This window comes from Xiphophorus maculatus, chromosome 17, assembly GCF_002775205.1.
Source record: "Xiphophorus maculatus strain JP 163 A chromosome 17, X_maculatus-5.0-male, whole genome shotgun sequence".
In the NCBI taxonomy this organism is placed as follows: Eukaryota; Metazoa; Chordata; class Actinopteri; order Cyprinodontiformes; family Poeciliidae; genus Xiphophorus; species Xiphophorus maculatus.
The window spans coordinates 5817126-5843620 of record NC_036459.1 but is presented as its reverse complement, the minus strand read 5'-3'; the positions used below and the strand labels follow the sequence as shown (position 1 = coordinate 5843620).

The following is a 26495-nucleotide window of genomic DNA, read 5'->3' as shown; positions in this document are numbered from 1 at the left end:
AGCATGAGTTCAACAGGTACAAGGATCTACGCAAACACAGATTGTAAACGGAGAGAGAAAAACAGAAATTTCTGGAAAACCTTTCCTGGAGGGAACGATCACAAGAAGAGGGGGGAAAGTCAACAAAACTGATTCTACTATGTTGCCTGGCTGGGATGAAAACACAAGAGCCCAACATTACATCAGCTCCTGGTTTAATCGAGGTCAAAAAAACAGGGGTGAAGCTGATGGCGAGAGGAAAAAGTTAAGAAAGACCCAGAGTTAGTTGTAAACAAGCCACTGTCAGGTCATACTGTCTGTACTCCGACACAAACGTGGGACGGATGGCAGAAGTGTTGCTCAAGTTTGCCGTTTCTCATTAAGTATTAATTTGGATTTTGATGAGAGAGAATCCCGCAACATATGCACTTAGCAAATTATGTGAGTTACTGCGATGGTTCTTTTTGATTCAAGTCCAAATCCCCAGAAGAGAGGAGAGAAGCATGAGTACTACACTACATATCAGAGCTTCAAATGCTTCCCACACCTGTTCATGTAGAACGCAGTGCCTAAAACACAAAGCAACTTCAGAAAATTAGATACATGGCTGAAAGTCCGGGGAAATGATTTATTTCTCTGATTACAAAACAGAAAAGAATACACACACACTTTGACACTTGGCAGGCAATTGTGAAAATACCATATCAGAAGAGAGTTTTTTAACATTCCCAGCAGGTCGGGAGTGGGCGTCTTTTCAAAATTAAGCATCTCTGTCTAAGCCAACATAACCGTCTGAGCCCCCACCTTCTGAAAACATTTCTGCTATGTTTCATCTCCTGAGCAGGGAATGTAAAACCTCACCCTGGGCCATATTCAACACTCCCAGCTATGGAGTGCCATTTGACAAATGGTTCACATTTATAGCATTTCATGTTATTTTTATTAGACAGTGTCTATTTGTGTCTCTATTTGCCAATCTCCAAAACAATGGCGGTCACATGCTCCTGCTTGGAAATGTTACGACTTGTTGACTGAGCTTGTGATGGATCGGTCCAGTAGGTTTGCTAAAACTCGTGAACATTTCATCAAGCACTAGTCAAACTCACGGTTATTGTTGGGATGGCAGTTTTACCGACAGGTGCAACTCTTGGGTGGTGCATGGCTGTTGTTAACATTTGCATTATAAACATGCTGCTTCATAACACTGTAGCATGTGAAAACAGGATGCCCACGTGACTGATCATAAGATAAGAACGATCAACTATGTTTACCTGTTGAACGCCTAGGTTCGACTACAGGGAACACAAGAACTCCCAACTGACACATCTAAATACCATTAAAAATTTAATTTCCAGTCAAAAACTAAAACTTTGTTGCACAAAGATTGGTATGTTTTAGCATTTATATGAATTCATTTAGATGTCAGTTCTTCAATTCTCCGCTATAAAGTCATCTGTCTCCAATCGTTTCAAGATTGCCACACTTTTTCCTTCCACTTAATCTGCCATAACAATGACATGCCTGAGTACAGAATTTTAGAAACGGGAATTACTTTTTCTGTCCTTGTGAAGGGCAACAGTGAAAGTCTGCTGGACAGCTGTCAAGTAAACAGTTTTTCCCATGATTTAATTTTTTGTAATTGTAATTTCTACAGGTGATTTTTATAAAAGCCATTGATTTATTCCAGGAGAAATGATTTACAATTTTACAAATACATGTGCCTCATTAGTCCACCACATGTCCAACACTGCTGATGACACACACACACACACACGCACACACACACGCACACACACACACACACACACACACACACACACACACACACACACACACACACACACACACACACACACACACACACACACACACACACACACACACACACACACACACACACAAGTAGACCAGAAACGAGTCCAAGTCTCAGTGCCCATATGATACCAAGTTAGCACAGCATGTCAGATGTGATTCCTTTCCCGCCTGTCTCTACTAATCTGTCATCATCCTGAAGAAAGCCTCTGATGGAATCTCTGACCAGCGTAAACGTTGACCCCCGAACCTGACCTCAAACTCCTCTACTCAATGGGACCCTCAATGCCTCACCCTGATTAGGTGCATGTGTGTGTTTCCAGGCATGTCGGCGTCTGAATGGACATGTTGAACGTTAGATGAATGTGAGTTCTCATGCTCTATTTGTATGTTTGTTTGAGTGGATATGTAAACATTTTTTTAAATCAATGTTTGCATGAATGTTGGTGAGAACATGTGTTTATCCATCGTATCTGCAGTCCCTATGAAAGCTGAATTTATCCAGATATTCCATTAGGATCACCGCCAAATTGAGTCCAAGTTTCAATCAGGTACCAGAACACATTAAATCTGGTCCAGGAGTAAATAACACAGAATTAATATTCATTTCTAGGGAGCTATGATCTCAACTGCAAAAACTATGTATGGAGTGCATCTAAAAATAGTAATTTTGCACAGAACTGATCAAAAGGAACAAATTGTTTTCCTGAATCTCTTTCTTGTCACAGTCCAGATGGCAGCCATATTTCCCTGGTTTAACACCTTCCTAACACCCATCCTGCTACAGCTGACAGTAAAGGACATAAACCTAAGCTGACAGAAGAAATATTTTATCAAACTTTTAATAACTTTTAATAATTTATCTCGGTGTGTTTGGTGTGTTTAAGAAGGTTAATAAAAAGTCTGTGCTGCAAAACTAAGCGAATCAGGGTGCTGTCACTGCAGAAAGCAACACCTCCAACTCACAAAGAGGCTATTTATAGACACAGAGATGGAAAGAAAGAAAGAGATGGAGGACAAAACTATGCCGTTGAGGAGGACAAGTATGGAGACAAACACTGCAGCACTGAGCGCAGACATCTGGAAGGAGAGCAAAGGGAATAAACACAGACAAAAAAGGAGAGCAGGACAAAGAAGAGGAGAGGTGCAGTTTCTGGGAGGAACTGGACACAAAGAATAGCAAGGAACAAAAAGATGGATGGACACAGCAGAGTGAGGAAACACCAGGGTCAAGCAGGGGTCATCTGGAGGACGGGCTGAATGACTAAAAACAGCTGAGGAGGAAAGATCTGGAGACAAAAGAAGAAAAAATATCTAAAAATATAACACTATTTGAATGCAAGCAAATAATTTATCTAAAAAAAACAACTAATAAAGTAAAAGCTAACTTGTTTTCAAGCAGAAGTTGGTGGAAAGTAAAATGAGAACGTTTAGATTAAATTTGGCCTAGGACAAAACGATCCCTCAAAAAAAATCTAATATGCTTGCCAAGTGATTTTTCACTTTCATGTTTTGAGCTCATTGTCTAAATAACTATTGCACAGCACAATTCAAAAGGCAACTCTTAAGATATTCACTACATTAGGTTAATGGGATTAAACTTTAACTGTCTCGCCGCAAAAGCAGAAACTGAGGGGCGATTTAAAGTGTAATTTGCTCTGTGTTTTTTGTTTGTTTTGTTTTTTTGCAAAGGTTTGCACCGTATGTTTTATATCTGCACTGTATTCATGACTGTCATTGCGCTACAATCATGCAGATGCAACTAAAACCTTGAAGTCCATCAGCTGTAACTATAGAAACAAAAGGGGTCAAATAAATCAAAGGAGCACCTGAGTAGTTTGAGATTTCCAAGTCCATCTTACCCGGGTTGCCAAGTGAGGACAGATCACAGTGAAAACCACAAACCTTCAGCAGGCGCCTGCACAACTAATTCTGGTAAGAATCCAAAGCTATATAATCTGGAAACTGATGAATATGTATAGACATTCCCCTAAGTGACAGAATAATATTTCACTGAAAATTCCTGCTATGTTAGCAGATCTTTCTTTGTGTGTGGTTTGAGAATTACATCACTGAGAAAAACTAACTTGCATACATAACATGTGGAAAAACTTCTCAAACTTCCCCCGAGACGCAAATGCTGGACTAATAATGTGACCAATCAGTCAGATTATTTAAAACCATGTGATCCAATTTATGACCATCCAAGCAATCGGAAGGACATTTTCACTCCATCGGTCATCAAACACATAAATGCTGCACCTGTCTTTTGAAGTACACCTTACGGTTGGCTCCAGGATGGCAAACAAACTCAGTGTCAGCTTGCCAAACGCAGGTGGAAATAAAAGCAGGTGGGTGTGCAGGCATATCAAATAAAAGCTGGCTTTAAAGAACAAGTAACTACTGCAGCCCGTTTTGTTTTCTTTCGATACGAAAAATAATGACTTGCAGAACCTGTTTTGGTCGATAAAAAAAAATTAGTAAGAACTCAATACAGCTTTCATGTCGGGGACAAAAAGCAGCACTATGATAAATATGAAGCAGTGAGAGAGATGCCAGAGAAAACTAAGCTCACGCTGGCAGCTTCCAAGATACCTGGAAAACTTCCTGAGAAAATGTTAAGCCAGAATTGGATTTGACTGAAAGAGAACTACTCAGACATGTTGAGATAGACCAGCTGACACATGTTTGCATTGGCTGATGGGCCCCTCCCATGGCAAAGTGTTACGTGCTTAGTCCTGCTTGCTTACAAACACATATTTGCCTTATTGCTCAATATTTGACCACCTCTCTGATGAATTTCTAAGCATTTCATTTTGAAACCTGTTGGATGACATGCAATAAGTCATGTCTTAGCACAGAAGCAAGAAATCCCACACACGTTGAGGACAAAAGTGTCTCGAATCTGACTTTTCAGACACACTTTACCGTCTCCTTTAAATACTTGAGCAAAGTGTCCTTGTTGGACTTTTAGGTTTGGTCATAGTTAAAATGACTTCTTGCATCCTGATGTTTTCAAAATATTTTTATCAGTGAGTATTTAGATTATTATTGTGCTTAAGTGCCAATCAGTGCAGTGAAATGTACGCCTTTATTCATAAAAGCGATTACATGGAGAAAAGCTCATGAAGAAAAAGGAAAGAATCAGGAATCAAAAGACCCAACCAGAACCAGAACCGATCAAGTCGAGTCATGATCTGGTTGTAATAAATGTTTTATGATTGCATCACACAGTGCCATGTTTGTCCAACTCTGTTACTTTCCCGACACTGAACTGGTAAGATAAACCTAGAAGTTTAACTGGAATGTTCTGCTTTCATCCTGGTATTAATTTGGTTCCCAGTTCAAACTGGGAAAACATCCAAACAAACAGCCTTTTCAATGCAACTTCACGGCAAACAGAACTATTGTTCAGAGCAAAAAAACAAAACAAAACAAAAAAACCCCCAACAAAACAGATTTCTCTCCAGCAGGAAGAGAAAAGAGAGGAATACCGGAACCAGAACCAGAAACGTATGTTAGTGCAGCTTCTCCTGACCAAACATGGGGCGCTCAGTCCAAGGTCCTCTCCAGAATTTGGTTCAAGAAACAGACGTGTCAAGATTTTTTGTTAGCGGCAATAATAATATTTGAGGGAATAATTTTTATATTTTTAATTTTCTATGCCAATTGGCCTATTATATCAGTTGTAGTAGGTAAAATATATATCGCGCTGTAATTATTACATATAATCCTTGACTAATTCGTCATTCCAAATTTAAAAATTGTGATGTGATGAGTTTTTAGGGTGCACATAGCCCTTCTGTGCTTTTCTATACACTGAGCTGAAAGTTTGTACTGGGGGGGGACACTACTATAATGTGGCAAGAAGTTTGCGCTGAAGTACTGTATGGAAGGGTACATATAGGTAGCACATAACTGGTGGCTAACCATGGTATGAAAAATAGTTTTTAGCATTCAGAAATAGCCCTGTGCAAAGTGTCTGTGTGCATAACAGCAACCGCAGAGTCCGGAAACGCAGCAGACTGTGGTGAGTTCTTTAGTGGCACCTGCAGCATCTCTCTGCAACATTTGGACGCCAATAAGGTTTGCTTTTCCTCCAGTTGTGCGCTGATAAGTGTCTGTTGTGTGTTCCTTCCGCTTGCTGAAAGAGAAAATGATCTGAGCTCTCTCTCCTCTCCCTCTAACCACCAGCACCACTTCTGAGGAATTGTGACACATTAGAAGAAGAAGGAGGAAAAAACGCTACATATTCAGGAAATTATATTAAAAAGAAGAAGCTGTTTTTTGGTCAGCATGTAAAATGTGTCAACATACCTAACCTGCTCTTCTGCAAAAACACATGGCTGTGCATGCATGGCTACCCACACAACAAACACAAGAGGAGCAATCTAAACTACAGGGATAATACACAGGGATATGCTGAAGTAAAGTGTGTAAAACGCACAAAATGATGGAGAAAAACATCCCTGGGTGTAAAGTAATTCCTCCTCCAGCTACAACTACACCGTAGACAGAGCTGAGAGCTGCTCTGTACTCCTGTGGAAAAGCCCTGGGGCAGGGGAGCATCTGGATATTGGATCGACAATGCAGCAGACAATGCCTAAAGTACACAGGTTGAATAAGCCTGCCGTTAGGTCGCAGGGGATCCACAGTCCATTACGTTCTAAAGCTGGCCATTAACTTCCTGTCTCACCCTCGCGAATGCTGTCTGCAACTCCTTCTGTCTCTCTCTCTGACTCAATGTCTATCTCCCTGCTTCACCCATCTTTTTTATCTCAGCAAGTATTACAAGTTCGTTTGACTTTGATTGTTAAAAGCCTTCTTTATCTCCTTTTGGCTCTCTGTCTGTCCTCATCTATAGTTTGTGCTCTTGACTCATCTCTCGGGTTACCCGGGTCTGGTTCTGCCACATTTGCTCCCTGATAGGAAACCACATCCCAACTGTTCAGCTGCCTTTAAAAAAACAATTTGGAATAAATACATTTTTTCTTTTAACGGTATAATAGCAGAAATGCACCCTGGACGGTGATTGGATTCAGTTGGTTTTCAGATTTGCTGGCCCCAATAGTGACAGAGCAGTCAGACATGCAAAAATCCAACCTTTTTATGATTCCTGAATGCATCAAACGAAGAGCTACCTGATTTCACGGAGAAAACGGTTTGGTTTGGGCAGTGTTACCAAAGGAAGAAAACTCAATCAACTCAATGGGTTTAAAATCAACTCGAACAAAGTTGAAATTTAATTTTGAAGCATGTCAATGAAGAAGCGCAAGAGAGACCGAGACTTTCAGCAGGTAACAGGAAGGCTGAACTGATGGAAAACCTTCAGCCCATTTTTAAGTTTTAAACTTGTCTGTAATGGAACTTGTGAGATTTGGAAATGATGATGGCATTTTATAAATCAATGTGCAGTTTAAATAAATACAGTTTTTGGACTGCTATTCATACTAACCCCAGTAATCACAAATATAAGACTTTTAACTGCAAACTTGATAATATTTAGATTCTGCTAAACCAGAATAAACCAAAATGCACTAAAACATCTACTGACAAACTAAAAAAAACAACAACAATGTTCTCACAGGGCAACATGCATGGCTATATTACATCTAATCACATTACATGAATCCATGTCCACACTCGGCAATCAAGAAAGGAGTATTATAAATAAAACATTGATGTAACTGGAATAGACAGAGGCTTTTAGATGAGCCTAGGGATGGCGAGAGAGAGACACAAGTCGCCAAAACAAACCTTTAAAAAAAGCATCAGACAAGAGAACAGCCGGACTCTCGGCCTCTTCCTTTCTAAATTTGCTTCCAACTCTTCCCTGTTTTCTCCGAATCCTCTCTCTTTTGCAGTCTTCTCTGTATTTACCTCATTTGGACGGCTGGCTCAGCACCACCCTCTGTGCAGCCTAACTAAGCTTGAGTCAACAACAGTGTGACCGAGGTGAGCTGTTTGTCACCCATAACACAATGAACAGACAGGGCAACACGATCCATGCGCATTCACAAACACAATGAAAGGACAATAAGCAAACAAACACATCTGACCTCTTTGTTGACGCCTCATTGTTAGAATTTATGCAAACACTTTTGTTGTAAATGACAAAAAAAGATGTCCAATAGAGCTTTTACGCTAAATGTAAATATTTATGCTGCCTTTTAATGAATAAATGTCAACCACAATCATAAAGAGATTTGTAAGAAAATAAACAACAAATCTACTGTTTAGTACAAGCCAGTTTTCCAGGATGCACGATTTGAATCAAAACCTTTTCATTTGAGTTTTGAGAACTTCAGCCGGAAATTCCCGTTTTGTGGATGTCTGCAGTGCAGGAACTGTAGCCTTTGTAGCTCAAATGAAATATTTCTTTTCCCAACACTTGAGAGAAGAAGGTTTCCTCTGCATGTGGGAAACTATGTGATGCAATTACAATGTGGTTGGTCAAAATTATTTCAGTATTCAAGGGGCCGTCAATTTTGAAAAGTAAAATAAATAAAAAAAACTACCCTTTAGAAAGTAGTTTTAAACCAAAATTTTTATGTCTGAACTTTGACTAAACCATGTGTTATTTTTATTCAACGTCATAATTTTTGCTGTTTTGTGTTGGTCTGGTATCGATCAATAAAAACTAATCCTAAGTCAGTGATTTATAAGTGGAAGAAAACATAAAGACAAAGCTCTAAAGAGTACTTTTGTAAGACATTGCACAGTGAAATGTAACCTTTATTGAGCTGGGGAAAAAAACAAACAGAAAACTGGACATCAGATAACAATAGTGATCAGTCCTATTCTATTTAGAGTGACTCAGCATAAATGACACTAATATCCTCGAACCAAAACAGACACGTGGAATCACTGCATTACGGAAAATAATGAGACGGGACATGATCTGCTGCAAGAGACCAACGTTTGTTGGTTTTATCCCCAGATAACACCGCATGGCAACGCTCCCACGTCCCATCCTATCACATTACTCGTCAAAATTTTCCAGAGCAGCTCCACCGCAGGGGTTCGCCCTGTAAAGCTTCCTGTCAGCTTGATCTTGTAAACAATTTCTGCGTCCAGAGTGTCATCATCTAAGTAAACTTTAGCTTTAAACTTTGATCTGCCAAAGTGTCCACAAACCCAAAGCGTGACCAAAACACAAACACTATGCATTGCTTACATGTGAAGTACAAAGTTTTACCCACGAAGGCTTGAAGTAATTCAGGGATTTTCAACAACTACTGGATTTAAAAATATGTGAAAGTTAACTTTTTTCCTCTGACTAGTTGTATGAATGCCTGGAGGCAGTAGACGATAGTAAGTCGTGCAGCTGCTCGACCTTGCCCCCAACCCAGACATGAACAGACGGAAGGGGTTTTCCCCCAGTAAACCCAATGCAACCGAGCTTAGCATACCGTCCAGTTGATCTCGCAGTGATTACATCATGCAAGTGTGGCTTACGAGGGATTGATTCCTAATCTGGTGAGGAGAACTTCCTGCTTGCTTGGCCACAGAATCTTTTTTTTCCCTGTGTTTCTTAATCTCCTACCGATTCAACATGGTGTTAAGCTAAGCAACTGAGTTGGTGAGTTAAAAAATGTAAACCAAATAAGATACTTTAACAGAACTGGCTTACAGTTTCCAGACCTTTACTTGTGCTCAATATGGGCAGAAAGGTCCTTACTTTGGGTTTCTTTATGATGCATCTCAGGAGTGCTTCTTCAAGATTACATTTACTCTGATTTTTGCCAATTCATACAAGATCAATATATATATCTATAAGGTCAAACATAAATATACACTCCCATTAATAGGTCTCTCAGAAAACTCCTCACTCCTCTGTCAAATGGTTGGGGGGGTTTCGCAACTTTCGGCATAGTTCTGGCAGGATATTTGGCCACTCCTCTTGGCAGAATTTGTGCTGCTCTTTTAAATTGATTGGTTTCTCAACTTTTAAACATAGTCCATAAATATGTAATAGGATCGAGGTCGGATGCATTCCAGAAGCTCAGTGCAAGCCTGCTTTATCCATTCCAAACTTTCATTTGGAGTGGTTTTCCTGCAGCACACATTAATGTGTCCAAATCTTAACAGTCTGACACAAACTGTCACTTATAGGTAACGGGAAATTAGTTAGGATGTCCAAGAACCACCCAGAAAACATTCGGGCTCAAAAGCCATCATACACTGCAAGAAGCTGGAACAGCAGTGTCACTGACCACAGTGTCAATATAACATCACCATGGACCGAGAGGGTGCCGACTAAAAAACATCTTCCTGGTCCAAAACCCACACCTCCAAATTCAACGGAAATCTGCTGCTGCCCACAAAACAGCTGCCTTCTGGAGAAAAGTTTGATTTTTGAGAGATATGTTTGCAGGAGTTAATGGGAGACTTTTAAACCAAAAAATAAAGAATGTTTCAAAATGTCAAGCTTGGTGGTCGCACAATTATGCCATGGGACCTTACTGCCGCTAGTCATTCCTGCTCAAAGTGTTGTGGATCTCCGGAGGACTGGATGAGGTTTCTGCGGCCTTCTCCACCAGGGGGCATTCAGGAATATCGTAGTGGGCGTGGTCGGTGGATCCTACCGGCACACCTGCTGCCACTTACCTTGTTGGGAGGAGTATTTCAGGAGGACATCGTCAACACTCTAGTGCCAGAGTGTTAGCTCGTAAATGGTAGATCCAGTTTATTGCTGACCTCAGACCACCAGCTCTGTTCTAATATTCTGCTCTTGTGGCCTTGCCTCAGGTTTCGTTGCCGCGGAACTGCCGGCATTCTGTCCGTCTGGATTCCCAGTGGCCGGAAGAATCATCGAGACCACACGACCTGATCCTCCTTGGTTCCCGAAGAGCCTGTCTCACCTGTCCGCCCTCCAACGCCGCAGTCGCCCGTCCTCTCTGCTCCAACCCCTGATCCACCGTGCTGCCTATCCCTCTCAGCTCCGCTTTTTCCACCAGCAAGTAAGGCCTCGAACCGCTGAACTTCCGTTTCCCTCCCGTCACTCTGTTCTCACTTCTGTGTTCCTCTTCAGGAAGACCATTAGTCCGGTTCCGCCCTCCCGAGTGTCCCATCCTGGATGTCTTTCACATTTTGCACCGTGTTTATAATAAATCATTGAACTTACTTTGGTCTCTCTAGTGTGTTCTGCGCATGTGGGTTAATCGAGTAAACCAAAACATGACACAAAGTTGATGGACTGACCACCTCAAAGTAAACACAAGCTTCATTTTACACCTAGATACTTCAAACTATGACACAGTTTGGGATTTCAGTAGAACGATGGCACCAAAACACAACAAAACCGTTATTGCAATTGATGAAGATAAACACTAACCTTATAAAATAGCCTCAAGCTAACTAAAAGTGTTGAACTGCATTTAAAAGTCAGGGTTCTACAACAAACCAACAAAAATGACCAAATATCCAACCAGAACCATCCCAGAAGCTAGTGGAAGGCTGCAACCTGCGTTCAAGGCCCAACTTGTTGATGTTTAATTTAACTAAGTGAATGTATATGTACATCTGAGCATGTGTGGTTGTACATGGTATAGTGTGCAACAAGAGGGAGCAAGACAGCTGTTATGATTTGATAAGCAGAGATTTCTAGTGAGATTTCTGCAAGTTTTTCTAAGAGAAAAAAGATACATATAAAAAGTAAAACTTCCCACACTTGGAAACAATGGGTTCTAAGACACATATAGCCTCGTTTGCAGCCAAACTCTGTCCCCTCTCATTCTGCTCCAGTTATGGCTCAGCAGATGACACTCCAGTGCTCTGATGCTATTTATAGAGCCAAAAGAAAGACAAGAGGGAGGAAAAAAATAAAAAAATCCCCATCTCCCCTCTCACTGTGCTCCCTCTTTTCTGTCTCTTCCTCAAAAGCTTAAGGTCATGAAGGATACCAGGGATGGAAAAAAACACGCAGAGTGGGAGGGAGAGTGACAAAAGTAAAAAAATAACGAGAGCAACAACAATACAGGAAACATTTGCACAGACGGCGAGCATCAACATGACACGTTCCGTCTCACTGCTCTTCAGTTCCGTTTCCAGAAATAAATGAACTTGTTAAACTGAACGGCATTTTAGATTAGCACAGTTTCATCTTAAGCATAACAAGTGCGCAGCTGCATGGTTCAAATATAAACATATATTTTTAAATCACAGTCATTTTTGTTATGAATCGATCATATATAGTACAAGTGCTGAATGAAAGGAGGCTAAGACAGTACAGTCTGGGGCCGACGGGTCAGTGTCAAATTTTTATCCGCACACCCCAACGCATGTTACAGAGAGATGACATCTCATCAGAGGAATGTGGAGAATCTGGGAGGGATACAATGAAACCAGGGAGCTGCCCCCTCCTCAAACACACCAATAGGAGGTTTAACACAAAGACCCAAACAGGAGTTCTCTCACACATCCTATAGACTGACTGACGCACACACACAGCAGAATAGCCTTTGAGTCTGGGTGTAGACAAAAGCAAAAGCAGACTAAACACAAATAAAACGACACACAACAGATTCTCACACCCACCTACCCACCCCTCCCTCTCGTCATCCATCCATCCATCCATCCATCCATCCATCCATCCATCCATCCATCCACCCACACACACACACAGTTGTAGCTCAAGCAGCCTGTGTTTGCACCCCAGGTCAATTTACGCTGATTCAGACAACTGGCAGTTGTCTATTTTAGACCAAAGTCACACACCTCCCATCCACATTTCAAAGGAGATGCACAGGTTTGTTAAACAAGCAGAGGGAGCAACCTGCACCAAGTCTTCTTAATCTCATCTCTCTCTCTCTCCGTCTTTTTAAAAAATAAATACTATAGATTTAGCGAATGAAAAAGACACAGGCACAGAGCTGGGAGAACTTTCTAGGAGAAAAAAATTAAAAAGAAAAAAAAAACAAGAGCAGCAATGACTCAGTCAACAACTCTTCAGAAAAAATAAACAGATTAACAAAAGATCTACAGCGGTAATACTTTCTATGAGGAATAAAACAAAACACAAAAAAGTAATGACAGGAATTACTTTGTCAATGACGTCCAGGAGAGACAGTCAAACACAAGCAGTGGGACAGGAGAATCTTTTTTGGAAAACAAGGGAGAGTAAGGGAGAGTACACTTAAATGAAGGGAAGAGAGTTAACTTTACAAAGCAGCATTTGGCGAGATGTACTTTCTATGGAAGAACACAAAGTTAATGGTTACAAGGGTTCATTAAGTACACAATACCACAGAGTGTGCAGCATTAATTGCTCAGTCTATGACTCAATCAAAAATAGAGATGCAGCTGAACATGAAAGAACCAGGCCTGGATTACGTTCAATGAGAAACTTAAAGACAGCAATCTTTTTCTACAAAGAGTTAAAGACTGAATCACTGGGCCATCGATACTTTCTATGGGAAACAAGGAAAAGGCAAGAACACAAAGCCGAATGGATGACAATAACCCAGTTTAGAAAAGCCACACAAGTCAAATGGAACCTATTCCCCTAAAAAAACCAAACATTTAATTTTAAATAAGGCAACAGAGGGAGATTACTGTACACTTTGTTTACTTTTAGAAATCAGCAAAAGTAAAAATGTGTTGCTAAAAAAAACACAGAAAGTTTAGATGAACAGGTAAACGACTCAACAGTCGAGTCCATATATTTTATAGAGCCCAATAACCATAAATCCCAATTTTACAATCCAGTACCAAACACTTCCTCTATTCCTGGACTGTCAATTATGCAAGGATAATTGTGTGTGGGGAAAAAAGAAAGTTAAATTACCAGAGTGGAAAAACTTCTTACTCACTAACAGAAATGCAACAGATGATGCATGCACAAAATATTGAAGCAATGAAGACAAAAACAAGGCAGCAAAATACATGATAATGAAATGATGATGACATAGTGGATTTTTTTTTTTTGCATAGTTTGTCTGTGAACTGGGTAGATTAGGTTTTTTAAAACGTAGTATGTCACAAAATGTCCAAAAATCAAAGCAGGAAAGGTAAAATTTCCGTCATAGTGTTAATCTCATTTTCAATCTCTATGAGCTACAAGATGTTTCAAGTGCAGGATGTGACCTGAGATTCTTTTTAGATTTGTCATTTCAATCTAAAAAACGGGACTCAGTCGCCCATTTCTGATCTGCAGCTGTGAGCCAATCACGGACCTGGATTTCCAGGAAGTGCTTACTCTTACAATGTCAGTATTGTTTAGAAATTTCTGGCAATATGCAGCCACCATAATCAAGCAAACATTTAGTCAGACTGAATTTTTGGGTTGCAGTAGGAAGGTTGAGATTCAAGATGCATTTTTAGGGAAGAATATAAATTCAGTTGTATTTTTATTTTCTTCAAAGTATACTGTTCCTTGCAAAAGTATATTTTAAAAAAAAAAAGCATTTGAAGACCAGTTTATTTTAACAATTACCTTAATCTTTAAACGCTGCATGCTCCGTCATATTTCCTTGAATTTTAAGGCAGAATCGTTAATTACAGTAAGAATCTCACTGTAACTTAGAAATAATTCTTGCTCCTGAGTCACAAATGAAGTTGCAACAGAATAAAATAAAAGCAGATTTTTTTTGCACTTGTTGGGGAAAAAGGTACAAATACGTTTTCCAAGGAATTGCATTAACTTGTTACCCAGATTCATTCATCAGCGTATGAGTTAAGCAGAAAAAACTTGATACAAGACAGTAAGAGAAGTAGTTTAAGAGAATGTAATGAGGAAAAACAGGAAATGATCCAAACTGAGAAAGAAGGAAATATACATGAAGAACGGATGGGCAGGAAGAAAAGAACATAAAACAGAAAAAAAAGTCTCACAAAGGAAGTCTTCTAACATCTGCGTGATGCATTCACTGTCCCCGAATAACCCCGTCATATACACACACAAAACGGCTACATTAAATGTAAGCACATTCAGTGCCTTTCTGAGTCAACCACACACATTGTTACCAATTAAGCCAAGGTCTAATCACCATAAACATCACTTGAACACACACTACTCCGAGACACACACACACACACACCACTTTCTGCTACATCTTTCATCTCCCCCTCCTCCACTCTCTCAGCTCCTCTCATTTGCAGCATGACTTTATTTAGAAGAAGGTGCCAAAACTCTCCGCGTCTTCGTCAAGCGAGCGCGCGCGGAAACACGCGTCCCCTCATGGTTGCTGCCAAACGTCTGAGCTGTAGGAGTTCTAGTTTGACTGAATAAACACTGAGCGGCTGGGGAAGAGGTCAATCGTTTCTGTTCACACACACAATCAAACGACCGGCTCCCATATTTGGGCCTTTATTGCCATCAAGTTTGATTTATACGTGCATGGTAAAAAATATAAATGTAAAAGTCGCATTCGATGCAGTTAGATTGATGATTGCGGTTTTACTCCTCACTAATAATGGAACGCAACCTAAAGGTTGGGCCGTTCCACCCTGAAATCGATACTAATGAAATTCCAAAAGGCAGAGCGGCCCGACCTTTTCCGCTCAGCGTCGGGGGAAGCCCTGGTGTTTAAACACACACTTTAAACCAGGGCGACATGTGAGTGGATGAAGACTAGCATGGTTTACATTTGAGGAAGTGCCACCTTCCCCGACTACTTTGTTTTTTTGGTTTTCTTTTGCACCTCACAGCTGGTTACTGACACAGCAAAACAATGTAGGAAAATAGAACTTTATCCACAATCAGAGCTGCATCCAAATAGGAGGAAAGGTGAGAATTTCAAACTTAAGTTCTTCCAACTGTGCTAAGAAGAAGGGACAAATATGGCAGAGTCCATCAACAGAAGCTTTTTAAAGTCATTGCTTGTCTTTTTATATTATAACAATAGTTAACCACATTTTTTCAAAGCTTAGCCTCATGTCACTTGTCCCACAGTGGCCTACTTACAACCAGACCTGTAGAATCAGAAAATGCCCCAAATTGAACATGTATGAGAACATGAAATGGGCCAAAAGAGATAAGCAGGCAAAATTTTACACCCCTAACTGAAGTGATTAAAGTACATATAAGATCAGATTGTAGATGGTTACAGTTATTTGTAAGGCTTTGGGAATCCAGTCAGCCGTAGGAGCCACTGTCCATGGAGAAAACATAAACAGTGTTAAACCTTCTCAGGAGTGGCATCACTGGTAAAACGACTCCAACAGAGTTTCAATGATTCATCTGAGTTACAACAGAACCCAGAACAAAATCTAACTGCAGGCCTCACCTGCCAAGTTAAAATCACAAAGGGACAGAGAAAAGAACGAACACATAGAGAAATCAAAATCAATTAGACGTTGTTTATTTTCCACTGGGTTTTTTACTTTTTCTTTCTTTTTTACAGTACATTAAGTCCTCTTCTTTTCCTTTGCGTTCCCCTTGTTATTAAAAAAAACAGTACAAGTAACCTCAGGCTGAGGTATTTGCCTTTTCATCTCTGTACCGTAGCCTCATGCAAGCAAAAACATCCTCACCAAGTGTGCTTTTATGTCCCAAGACCAAGGTGTTGGAATGTGTTGAGTGACGAACCATCAGCGGCATTTTCATTACGAGTCCTAGTCCTGACAATTCTCCCTGATACGCTTCATTCCTGCGGTTTACGAGGCAGCGAAGACACTCGTGGTGCTGCTCGAAACATTCAAGTTGGTAGAGTTACTAGAGAAGAATAACAGCGATTTGAAAGGTGTTATTTATGCAAGATCTTGACCATGTTGTGTCCTCGGATGACTGGCGTTGTAATTTGAGGTTGCGTAAAATAAAAAGCTATTGAACATTAGAGGTAATCTTTTCAAAAGTTGGAGTCATTTACCAACTGGTTGTGTGTTTCCACCCTGGTGAAACAATCATCACAGCCTTGTTTTTTCTTTTCAGGCTTATAAATTACTTCAGCAACTAATAATATTCTTTCAAAAGACCAAGAAAAGTCCTGAAATTGTCTACATTTCTAAAAACATTCACAAATTATACTTATAATCAATGTGATGCAGCCCAAACGTCAATAATGGCATGAAAATCCACCTTTGTTTTACACGCACTTTGGAGGAACTTTCTTACATTATGATAAGAAAAACGAAGCTATTTGTAGTTGGCATTTAAAACATTTACAAGAGTGCATTTAAAATCCGACCGCAGTTTCCATTCCTTTAATATACATATCTGTGTTTTTAGTGAAGGCCATTACAGCGACTTCACAAACTGAACAGGGCTGCAGCCTTTGCCAAAGGTGTAATTTTACTGCAGTTTGCCGTTTTGTCAGGGAAATCTGAACCCAGGCTCTGCAGACGTGCAGTAATCCGAGGAGATTTATCAGTCGCTGCATTCTTTGATACATATTCAAATAATGTCTGGATCAAAATATTCACATGTAATACTACACTCACGTTTGACCTCAGAAGCTGCAGATGGTGGCCTAATCTTTTTACAAACTTTACTTCTGGACAAGCTCTTTAAAATGTTTACCAAGAAGAAACACTGTACAGTGTTTTAAATCATTTTTAAAACAGTAACAGTGAAAATACATCCTTTTAAAGTAAGGAAATACAATCTCCAGTAATTTCCTGCCATTTATCTTCTTACTTAGCACCTGTAGCCGCCTGTATCAGGTTAGTATGAGTCATTGCCACCTTGCTCAGAAATAACAGAGCCATGAATGATTCAGTCCTGGTAACAATAAAATCATAATTTGCATGAATGCTGAGATCATTTTAGGCTTTTTAATGATTTGTTTGAAGTGGTTTTTATTTTTCAGGGTGGGATGATTGCACAATATAAATAGAGTGGATTTGAACCCACTCTTAAAAAAACACACAAGGCCAAAATTACATATTCAGGCCCAAGTGTTTATATGAAAGCAATTCAATACTTTTGTATTTAGTGCCTAAAGTTTTAGAATATCTTAACTTGACCTTTGCAAGGCCAATTATCTTGTTTCATTTGTAATAGGTAGTGTTTAATTTATAGATATAAAGAAGAAGAGTAAAGTCCTAGAAACCCTGCAAAGATCTAACAAACATAAATAGGGAAAGTCTTCTGAGCTCTTTGTAAGCAACTGCAAAGTCCAAGATCATAAATTGAAATCAGTTATTCAGATTTAGTGTCACAATGCCAGCACACAAGAAGCAAGAATAAAAGAGAGGTTGAGGTTTAATTTTTTTAAATTGACAAAATTTATCGATTGCAGTCTGAATGAAAAAAGGAAAAGACCAGACAATAATCAAGTCATCAAGTTCAAAATTGCATCATCAAGGGCATTTTGAGTGTAAACTTCTGAGTGCAACTCACTCTGCTTGCATCACCAATTGCAAGTTGACTGTTTCCAGAAAATACATGCGAGATGCTGCAGCTGATGACTCTTCCTCACAGAGGAGTCCTTATCCTTTCCATCTTCACTCCGTCATCCTTGTGCCTGATCCTCCTCCCACTTCAGGTCTTTAATCTGTTCTCATCGTTTTCTCCATTGGTTTCTCCAAAGATTTCTCATTTACCCAATTTCAAGTTTCCTTCCTTCTTTCCATACCCATCACTCGAAGCTTTCCAATTTTCAGGCCAACTGGCGTAGAAAAATACACAAAACTCAATCAGCTCTTGTTTATTTTATTTCATTCAGTCTTGTATACTCTACCCCCTCTGCTGAACCGATAGGTGGTCTCAAGCAGGCAGGCGAGGATCAGAGTGATCTCTGAACTTCACCCCTCCTCCGTCAGTTTGAAATCTTTGAAATGTGCCTCTTAGTGCATGAGTCACAGAAACAAATATACCGCCATAGACTAAAAGTACAAGACTCCAATCCACTGTTTTTTTTCCTCACCTATCCGATTCCAACAAATCAACCGTAGCCTTGGAAACTAACACAAACAGAGGAATCATTTAAATCTCCAAAGATAAGTCATTTCAAGGATTCTATTCATCTCAGGTCACCTGAATCTTCCCTTTTTTCCCATCCAAGCTAATGAGGCCCATTAAGATAAGCTACTGGGTGACCTTCCTCATCCTCCTCCTCCTCCTTCATCATAAGCAGAGTTTGCTTAAAAGCTTAAGCAATCTGTCAGCTTTTCTCAAACTATGTTTCCATCCATCCAAAGATTTCCTTGGTGACAGACTTGATCAGATCAAATGCCGAGAGACGTTCAAAACCCAACTACCTTAATCTAACCACCAATCACAAACACTAACACATGCTGCACTTAGAGCAACTGCACCTCTAGAAAGCCAGCCAGTACCAGACGATCCCAACTCATCAAAGATCTCCAGTGGCCATGCCCACCCAGAGCGGGAATGTGATTGGTTGTAGGGTGGGTGGGTGTGTACGTATGTAACTTTACTCTCAGCTTTCTGCCACATGTCAACAGCTGCTCTGTCATCTTCGACAGAAACACACTAACGAAGATTATAGGAGGGAAGTGTGGAAAACTGTTTGTTCCTGCATGCACTTAAGACAACCCACCACAAATGTTCACTACTTAGATTACAGAAAGTATCTTTAAGTCATTTTATATATTTTGTAAAGTTCTTTGCAAAATTGTTGTGTCAGCCCTTAGTGCCATCAGACGTCATGTTTCAAGACGGAATTGGTAGAACTATTTAATACAGTTCATACATTCCAGAAATGTAAAAGGTACTTTCCCAAATGAACCAGAAACATTACTACTGATGGTTTGTTTACCAGAACTCAAAAATTACTTTCCAGAACATATGGGGTACTTTAAGGACTTTAGAAGCAACTTTTCTTAAAATTACTAAATCCTTTTCAGAACTTTTCTGATAAAGTACCCAGTGGGTGCTGGGAAAGTCAACTGCTAAACATCAGAAGACCTCATGGGTCCTAAAAGAACTAAAGTAAGTTCCACAAAAAAATTAAAAACAACCTTTATTTAAATTTATTGGTAACGGGTAAACTCCAAAAATTACATGGTAAGTTCAAAGATCCAGGGAGTAATCCCTTAAGACCAACAAGATTGCCTGATAACTTCTGCCAAGAGAATTTCAGAAAAGTGTCTTCAGTTCTTGGAAAGTAACCAGTAACATCTTTCAACAGTCCAGGAAAGCAAGACATAAATAAGAAGAAAGTTAGAAAGTAATCTAAAAAAAATCTGACATGACTATATTGGAATATGAAACTGAGATAAGTGTGATTAATTATTAGCCTCTGGCTAAATACTACAACCGAGCTCTCAAACCCTAGTCCGACTGTCAAGCAGTTTTTGATGCATCCAGGACAGATAGTCACATGACTGACCAACCTCTTCAAGATGCCACCAAGTTTTACAAAGACCAAATAACAAGCCATTCAAGGGTTGCATCCAACACCTGCAGAACCCTTAAAATTTACAAACTTAGGTAAGAACTAGGACACTCATCAAATTTCAGCAACACTACCAATCCTCCAACGCATATATACTTCTGAACACTGTGCATCTCGAAGGGAAACCTGGACCTCCGAAGTCATAACAGTGGAGACGCTCTCCATGTTAGCCGATGATCTTCCAGATGCACACTGAGGAACAGAAACCCGAGCTTTTTGAAGGGCTGATCTAAGGGAAATGGATTTGCAGAGACATTACATGCTAGATAGAGTCTATGCAGGTCTGGAGAAACTTCTTCTGGACAGCTGGGCTTAATATGGTCCTCCACAGCATGATGAACCGAGTCTAAGGGCTCGTCCAGCATTCCAAAACACCAAAGTACCGCATGTTTGAAGAGACCATTTGTCTGATGTACAACATAGTTTCCATTCGTCTGCAGCGTTCACATTTTTGTTTTTAGCACCTTTTTATTTATCTATGTTACAATTTCTATGTTTATGAATGTAGCTATGAATAAATAGGCATGTGGCATGTAAATGACAGTTGTTTGCAGCTGCCAGATTTATGAACAGCTAAATGTTTGTATGATGAAATTCATGAGGATTTATGCATCTTGGTATACATAACCTTTTTTTCATGATGCCCATTACATGTTCTCATTGTTCTAAAGTTATCCAAAAAGGCTCACAAATGTTTCTATCAAATGCTATTTTTTGAAAGTGATTCATCTGTTTTCTGACAGATATTGGTGTTAAAATAGCATTTTTTTCCTAATAAAGCCAAAAAAAAGAAAAATCTTCAAAACAATCCAAAAACCTTCAAAATCTTCAAAACTAATTTTAAAAATGTTAAAACTCCTTTAAAATTAAAAAATATGCACAGTCCAAAACTATGTAGAGATGTATTGTACGCAGCCCTGCTAAGGATCACCAGGTTTCCATATTTTCACAAGTAACTGACGCACACGGAGCAGGAAAATGAGATTTGTGTGACAGGAAAGCTCAGCCAGGGCTCGACATTTGTTTTCTGCCAAACAAACCATCGTCTCCTTGACGCGGGGCATCAGGCAGAGCTCATCTGAGCCCCTGGGATTCAGGAAGGCTCGAGGACGATCTTGTGATGGAGATGACAACAATACAAGCACATGCTCCCCCCACACATACAAAAAAGCTAAATCAAAATTTATTTTAATAAAAAAAAACAACAAAAAAACAGAGCAATCTTCTAGCTGCTTCTGGTTCTAATTAATTTGCTGTGAAGTAGATTGAAACTGCATGTGTTTATTAAGAAATGACATTGGCTAAATCTGTGGCATATCCCAAAAGCTTTGTTTAAAATCCTGTATGTTTGTCTTCCTTGGCATAGCAACAAGTGGTTCCACGTGAGCCCATGTCAGTGTTTTCCTTCTCCTGCTAAAACCTCGGCTCAGTCCACATGTCATATGACTGGTAAACAGTGTTTTTCTACATCTTGGACTGCTGAACACACCTCTGGTCCTGCGCATTTAAACCGCTGCTAAAAACTCAAGATTTGCTTTCTGACTCCCATTTTGCAGCTAATAAATATCGGGGGGGGGGGAAACCCAGCATGCACTGTCATGTGAGGTTCCCGTTCTTCAGGCCTCACTTTCTTTTTGACACAAACACTCGCTGCAAAAGTTTGCATCAGAACACTTTGATGAAGCAAGACCGTGGTACGGCAAAGCGCACGGCGTCCTGCCTTGTGTTTAACACAAGCTGTTCCAGTTTGGAGCAAGAGTGACAGTTGGCTGGATGCGTCCCAGCTACCTGTCTTCGCCCAGGGTTTTAAAAATGTCAAGCAGGAATATTTTGTTGAATAATTACCAACACAGTCATCAGGAACTCAATCCCATCTACACTTAGCCCTCAATTGTTTGGCAACCTTTCAAATTGCAGCAAGCAATCTTAGTTGTGCTTTGCACCTTATGATCCAGTCACAGTTTTAAGCCACATTATGATCAACTATTTATAGATTTGGTGAAGAGTTGGACAAAACAGAGAAATGGATGCAATGAAAATGCTCATAAAAACCTATCAAAACGCAGAAGACAAATATTTAAATTGACCCTAGAAATACATATATTTCAGTCTTTTTGCAAAAATGTCCCTGTTTCTCAAACTTTTTCACACGTCGTCACATGTCAACCGCAAACTTTAACGTATTTGATTGAGATTTTGCTTATAGACTGAAATAACGCAACGTGTGATCATAAAGTGGAGCTACTTACATGCCCTGAGTCAACACTATGTAGAATCCTCTTTCACTGAAATAGCAGCAGCTGGGGGTTTTCTCAACCACTGTGCAGTTTAGCTTGGTTTTATGGTTGACTAAATTATGAAGTAATTCTTGGACGGAGCTGAATTTAAGGTAGATTTTGCCAACATTCTTTCGATTTGGTTTCAAAAGATAAAAATCTGAAAATACTATATGCACTTTTAACAAAAATGGAGTCTCACTGGCTAATTTTCCAATTTTTGACGCATTTCCCACCCGACCAAAATTAGATTGGATTAGATTTGATCTCACTCCCAACAAACTAGACTCGTTTGTATTAGTAGACAAAAAAGCTTGATCACTTTTATCTCAGTTTGAGTCTTACTGGAAAGGTTTTTATATAGTTTGTTTCGTTTTCGCCTGGGGGAAAAAAATGTAGCTGATGGAACCCATGAAAACAACATTTCAACAATATTAACTCTTCTCCAGCTTCCCTAACAAGTTTTCCTTCATGACTGCCTTGTATTTAGCTCCCTGAACTGCTCCTATAGAACCAGATCAGTGTACCAAAATTAGAACTGTGTTCGCGTTAGGTAAAATCCAGCGCCTGACGAAGAGTTTCAGCAACAGTGATAGTTTTCAGAGTCAAACCTTACCTGCAGCTCACACCATGCCACTTCCACCGTCGTCTCCGTATCCAGTCCCTTGTACACGGTCTTGAAAGACCCTCTCCCAATCTCTATGTCGAATTTTAGGAAGCGCCCGTCCGGCGAAGTCCCTACGGCCTTCGTTTCTGCCTCCTCTATGTCCTCTTGCACTCGTTTCTCGGCCTCCCTCTGCTCCGCTCTCGCTTTCGCTTGCCCCCTCTCCTCCTCTGTCTCCTGGTCCTTCTCCTCGATCGGGCTGCTGATGTTCCCCTCGAGTGCTGGTTTATCGACTTTATCGTCCTTTGACAAACATTGTGTTTCCTGCATCCCTCTGGCACACAACTTGACATCAGGCTGTTTGCCTGCCACTCTATCCGTAACATCCAATACTGTCGGGGTTGGCTCTTTTGTTGGCCCCTTTGCACCATAATCAGCACTACTAGTTGTGGGAACAACCACAGTGATGACTTTTAGATCTTCCTCAGCGTGATGTGCATGCCCCTGTGAGACCAACCCACCACGGTCAGAGTAAGGCTGAAAGCCGGTGCCTTGCAGGTAGGATCCTCTTGCGTTCTTCTCGCCCTCGGGTTCTTGTTCCTCGGACCTATAGATCTGCGGGGTGAAGAAGAGGGTAGTTCCTTCACAGTCAGGGGGCGAGGTGAGAAGCACGGTCGCTTTGCTGGGCAGGTCCAAAGCTGTGGCATTAGAGTCGCAAATAACACTGCGGCGGAAGAAGCGGTGCTCGGCTGTTTTGGAGTCTCTCTCCATGGTGTGGCGCCGCCGACGCACCTCAGGCTGCTCGCCGATCTTCTCCACGACGTGCGAGTCTGAACTGGCAGAGCCGTTCACATTCTTGTGGGGGGTTTGAGGTGACGGGCAGGGGGAGTCAGAGGATGCCGGGGGATGAGGGGAGAGGAATTTTACTGCTTTGTTGCTACTTTCGGACATTCTTCTGCAGGGCTCAGACCACAAAGGAAAGAAAACGGAAATATAAATAAGGACTTAGGTAAAAAAAAGTGAGGAATTAGACAAAACTATCTGTGTAAACTTCGGAACTCAACTTGAGATATTCTCAGAAAAACGCAAAGGCAACTAGTCGTTTCAGGAAAGTGTGTAAGAGTTTGTAAGGACTTATCAGATCTGCTTCCTGTCTGCAGCGTCAGCTGTTTTAACAAGACAACCTACAGTTCCTATAAGGCCCTTCCTTACAGGGCTGAGGGACACCCCAGGTAAGAAGAGGGGGCTTAAAGACGGGGGAGGCGAGGGACAACAGGCAGACCGTCAGGGCGCGTGGCCAGCGCTGCAACGAGGTGTGAACGGTCAAATCAAGTCCAGAATCCATCCTGCTGCCGACATCCAGACACAGCTGACTGCAACATAGAAGGACTGGAGACCAATCAGACGCCGACAGCCACGGACGAATCTCTTTAAAGCTGGAACGGCAGGTTGTGACGAGGCCCTCTCCCAGCTGACCCGTCTGGTACGGCCTGGCCTTGCCTGGTCCGGCCCGGCTTGGTCTTCTTGATTCTTTGTCACTAAAAGACAAGAAAATAATAATTAGTACATGTTCAAAGTTATTATTTGATTAATCTGTAGAGTCTCTCAAAACAGGCCTATGTTTGTTGCAGAAAAACTGAATCTTAGTTTCATCTGACAAAAAAACGGTTACAGTTGATGTCCGAATATAGTTTTGCAACTCTGCTTGTTTATTTTTGTGATGGTAGGATAGAAGATTTGTTTTTGTTCATGGAGTTAGCTTGCATTGGTTGCTATGGCGATTCCGTGTCACTCTTTACTACAAATTTCCAACAGTGAAACTTGAATATTTTCTACTTCCTTTACCGTACTGTGAGTGAGATTTGGTTAAAAACAAGATACTCCCTCAGAAATTTTGGCCCAACTTCCAGTTGTTTTAAAAGTTTTAATTATTACTTTGATCCCAGACATGGACAAGTTTATGTGAGAAGCTGATTTCTTGCAGACATTTTAGACTTCCCTGCAACTAAAAGAAAGAGGCCAGTTTGTCATGTTGTATTTAAACTTCTCTGAAACAAGACGTCTTCAAGCTAAAATTTGCAAGACGGTCTGGGATTATGACAATATGAATTATATATAAATCCTGGTAACACTCCTACCAAGTTAAAAAATGGTCAATTTCAAAGACTGATTCAGTTTAAACCATTTCTAAATAAAATACAATATATTTTCTTAAATTGGTTTTTATTTCCTTCACTGAATATATTCTTATTTTTATGTGTCTGAATATTCAGTTGCAATAAAGATGCATTATTTTACAACTATTTAGAAAAGGCTGCCAAAAGTATGCAGTGTCTCCCCCAGTGAACTATAAGCCTGGCGGGCCAGCAGGCTTTACTTGTGCCCCCACCAGGTTAAATATTGCTCTATTATTTAAGGTTTTTTTATGTTTGCATTTTTTAAGACTTTATAGTTGGTGTTCAGATATTAATCTTCCAATAACACATAATTCCCAAGTGATATTTTCAGATTTCCTGTCAACTTTAAACATTTTGTAACTCAAAAACACGATGGGCCCCTGGATGACTCACTGCCAAGCGCCCCAACCACCGGGCTCAGCGAGCTTTCTGGGGAAACCTTAGGTGAAGGAGAATTTTAACCTCAGTCAAAGTGATGCATTTTTATGAGCTTCTGAGTCCATAAAAATATTTCTTCCAAAGACTTTTGTTCATAAATAGAGCCCATTCGCACACGAAGCAGTACATTCGTTTTACAGAAAGACTTTAAATCCATAAAACCCATTAATCAAGAAATTTGAGACGCATGACAGTGTGGTTCATCATGTAAGCAGACGATGTGCCTCCCGAGTGCCTCTGTGCTGTTAGTGCATTAGAGAGATGTAGCCTAATTGCACCACGTTCTAAATTTAGCCCAAAGACACAGCAGCAGCCCGATTGACCTCAAGGTTAGGCCAGCCTGTAGCAATTCGACAGCTTAACATGAGAGAGGACGGGTGGAGGGGTGGTCATCTCCAAGTGACATGGAGAGAACGACTGCACGGACCACTAAATGCATAAGTGAGGACAGGGCAGCGCGCTCGATATATATTACTCAGCATACAGGATTACAGGGCAGCACGAGGCGTAAGGGAATATGCTTACTGGGTTTGGCAGCAGCCTCACAAAACAGCCTGCAGATAAACTTCTGCTCTTATCATCACTGGCACAGAGGAACAGCAGCTGCTTTGGTTTGCGATGATGGAACTGTGAACATATTTTCAATCACTCATCTGTGGGCTTTTTTTTTCTTTTTAGTCATACCAATCCTGTATAAATCAAACTTTACGTCTAAGCTGAGTAAAATGTGAGTCAGTAAATTTACAACTCGACAAACCGCTCTCTTATTAACAATCCAGCTGGTGTGGTGGAATTTATGTCATAAGGAACGTTAAAAAAAAAAAAAAAAAGCCTCAAGTATGTCATATTTGGCAGAGTTAAATCTAAAACAAGCGGTCCAGAAGACGCTTCAAGGTTGTATCAGATC

At 40.4% G+C, this 26495-nt stretch overlaps 1 protein-coding gene across 9 annotated transcripts in view; it reads right to left on the bottom strand.

Annotated features, from left to right (window-relative positions):
* The window catches only part of LOC102235775 (serine/threonine-protein kinase WNK1-like), an 89295-nt gene that overhangs the window by 60736 nt on the left and 2064 nt on the right, over positions 1-26495 (bottom strand). For all 9 annotated transcript variants that reach the window (XM_023349963.1, XM_023349964.1, XM_023349967.1 and 6 more), the window contains exon 3: positions 22986-24511. In XM_023349963.1, the coding sequence (XP_023205731.1) occupies positions 22986-23924 (939 nt within the window). In that variant the 5' untranslated portion in view covers positions 23925-24511. The remainder of the gene's footprint in view (positions 1-22985; positions 24512-26495) is intronic.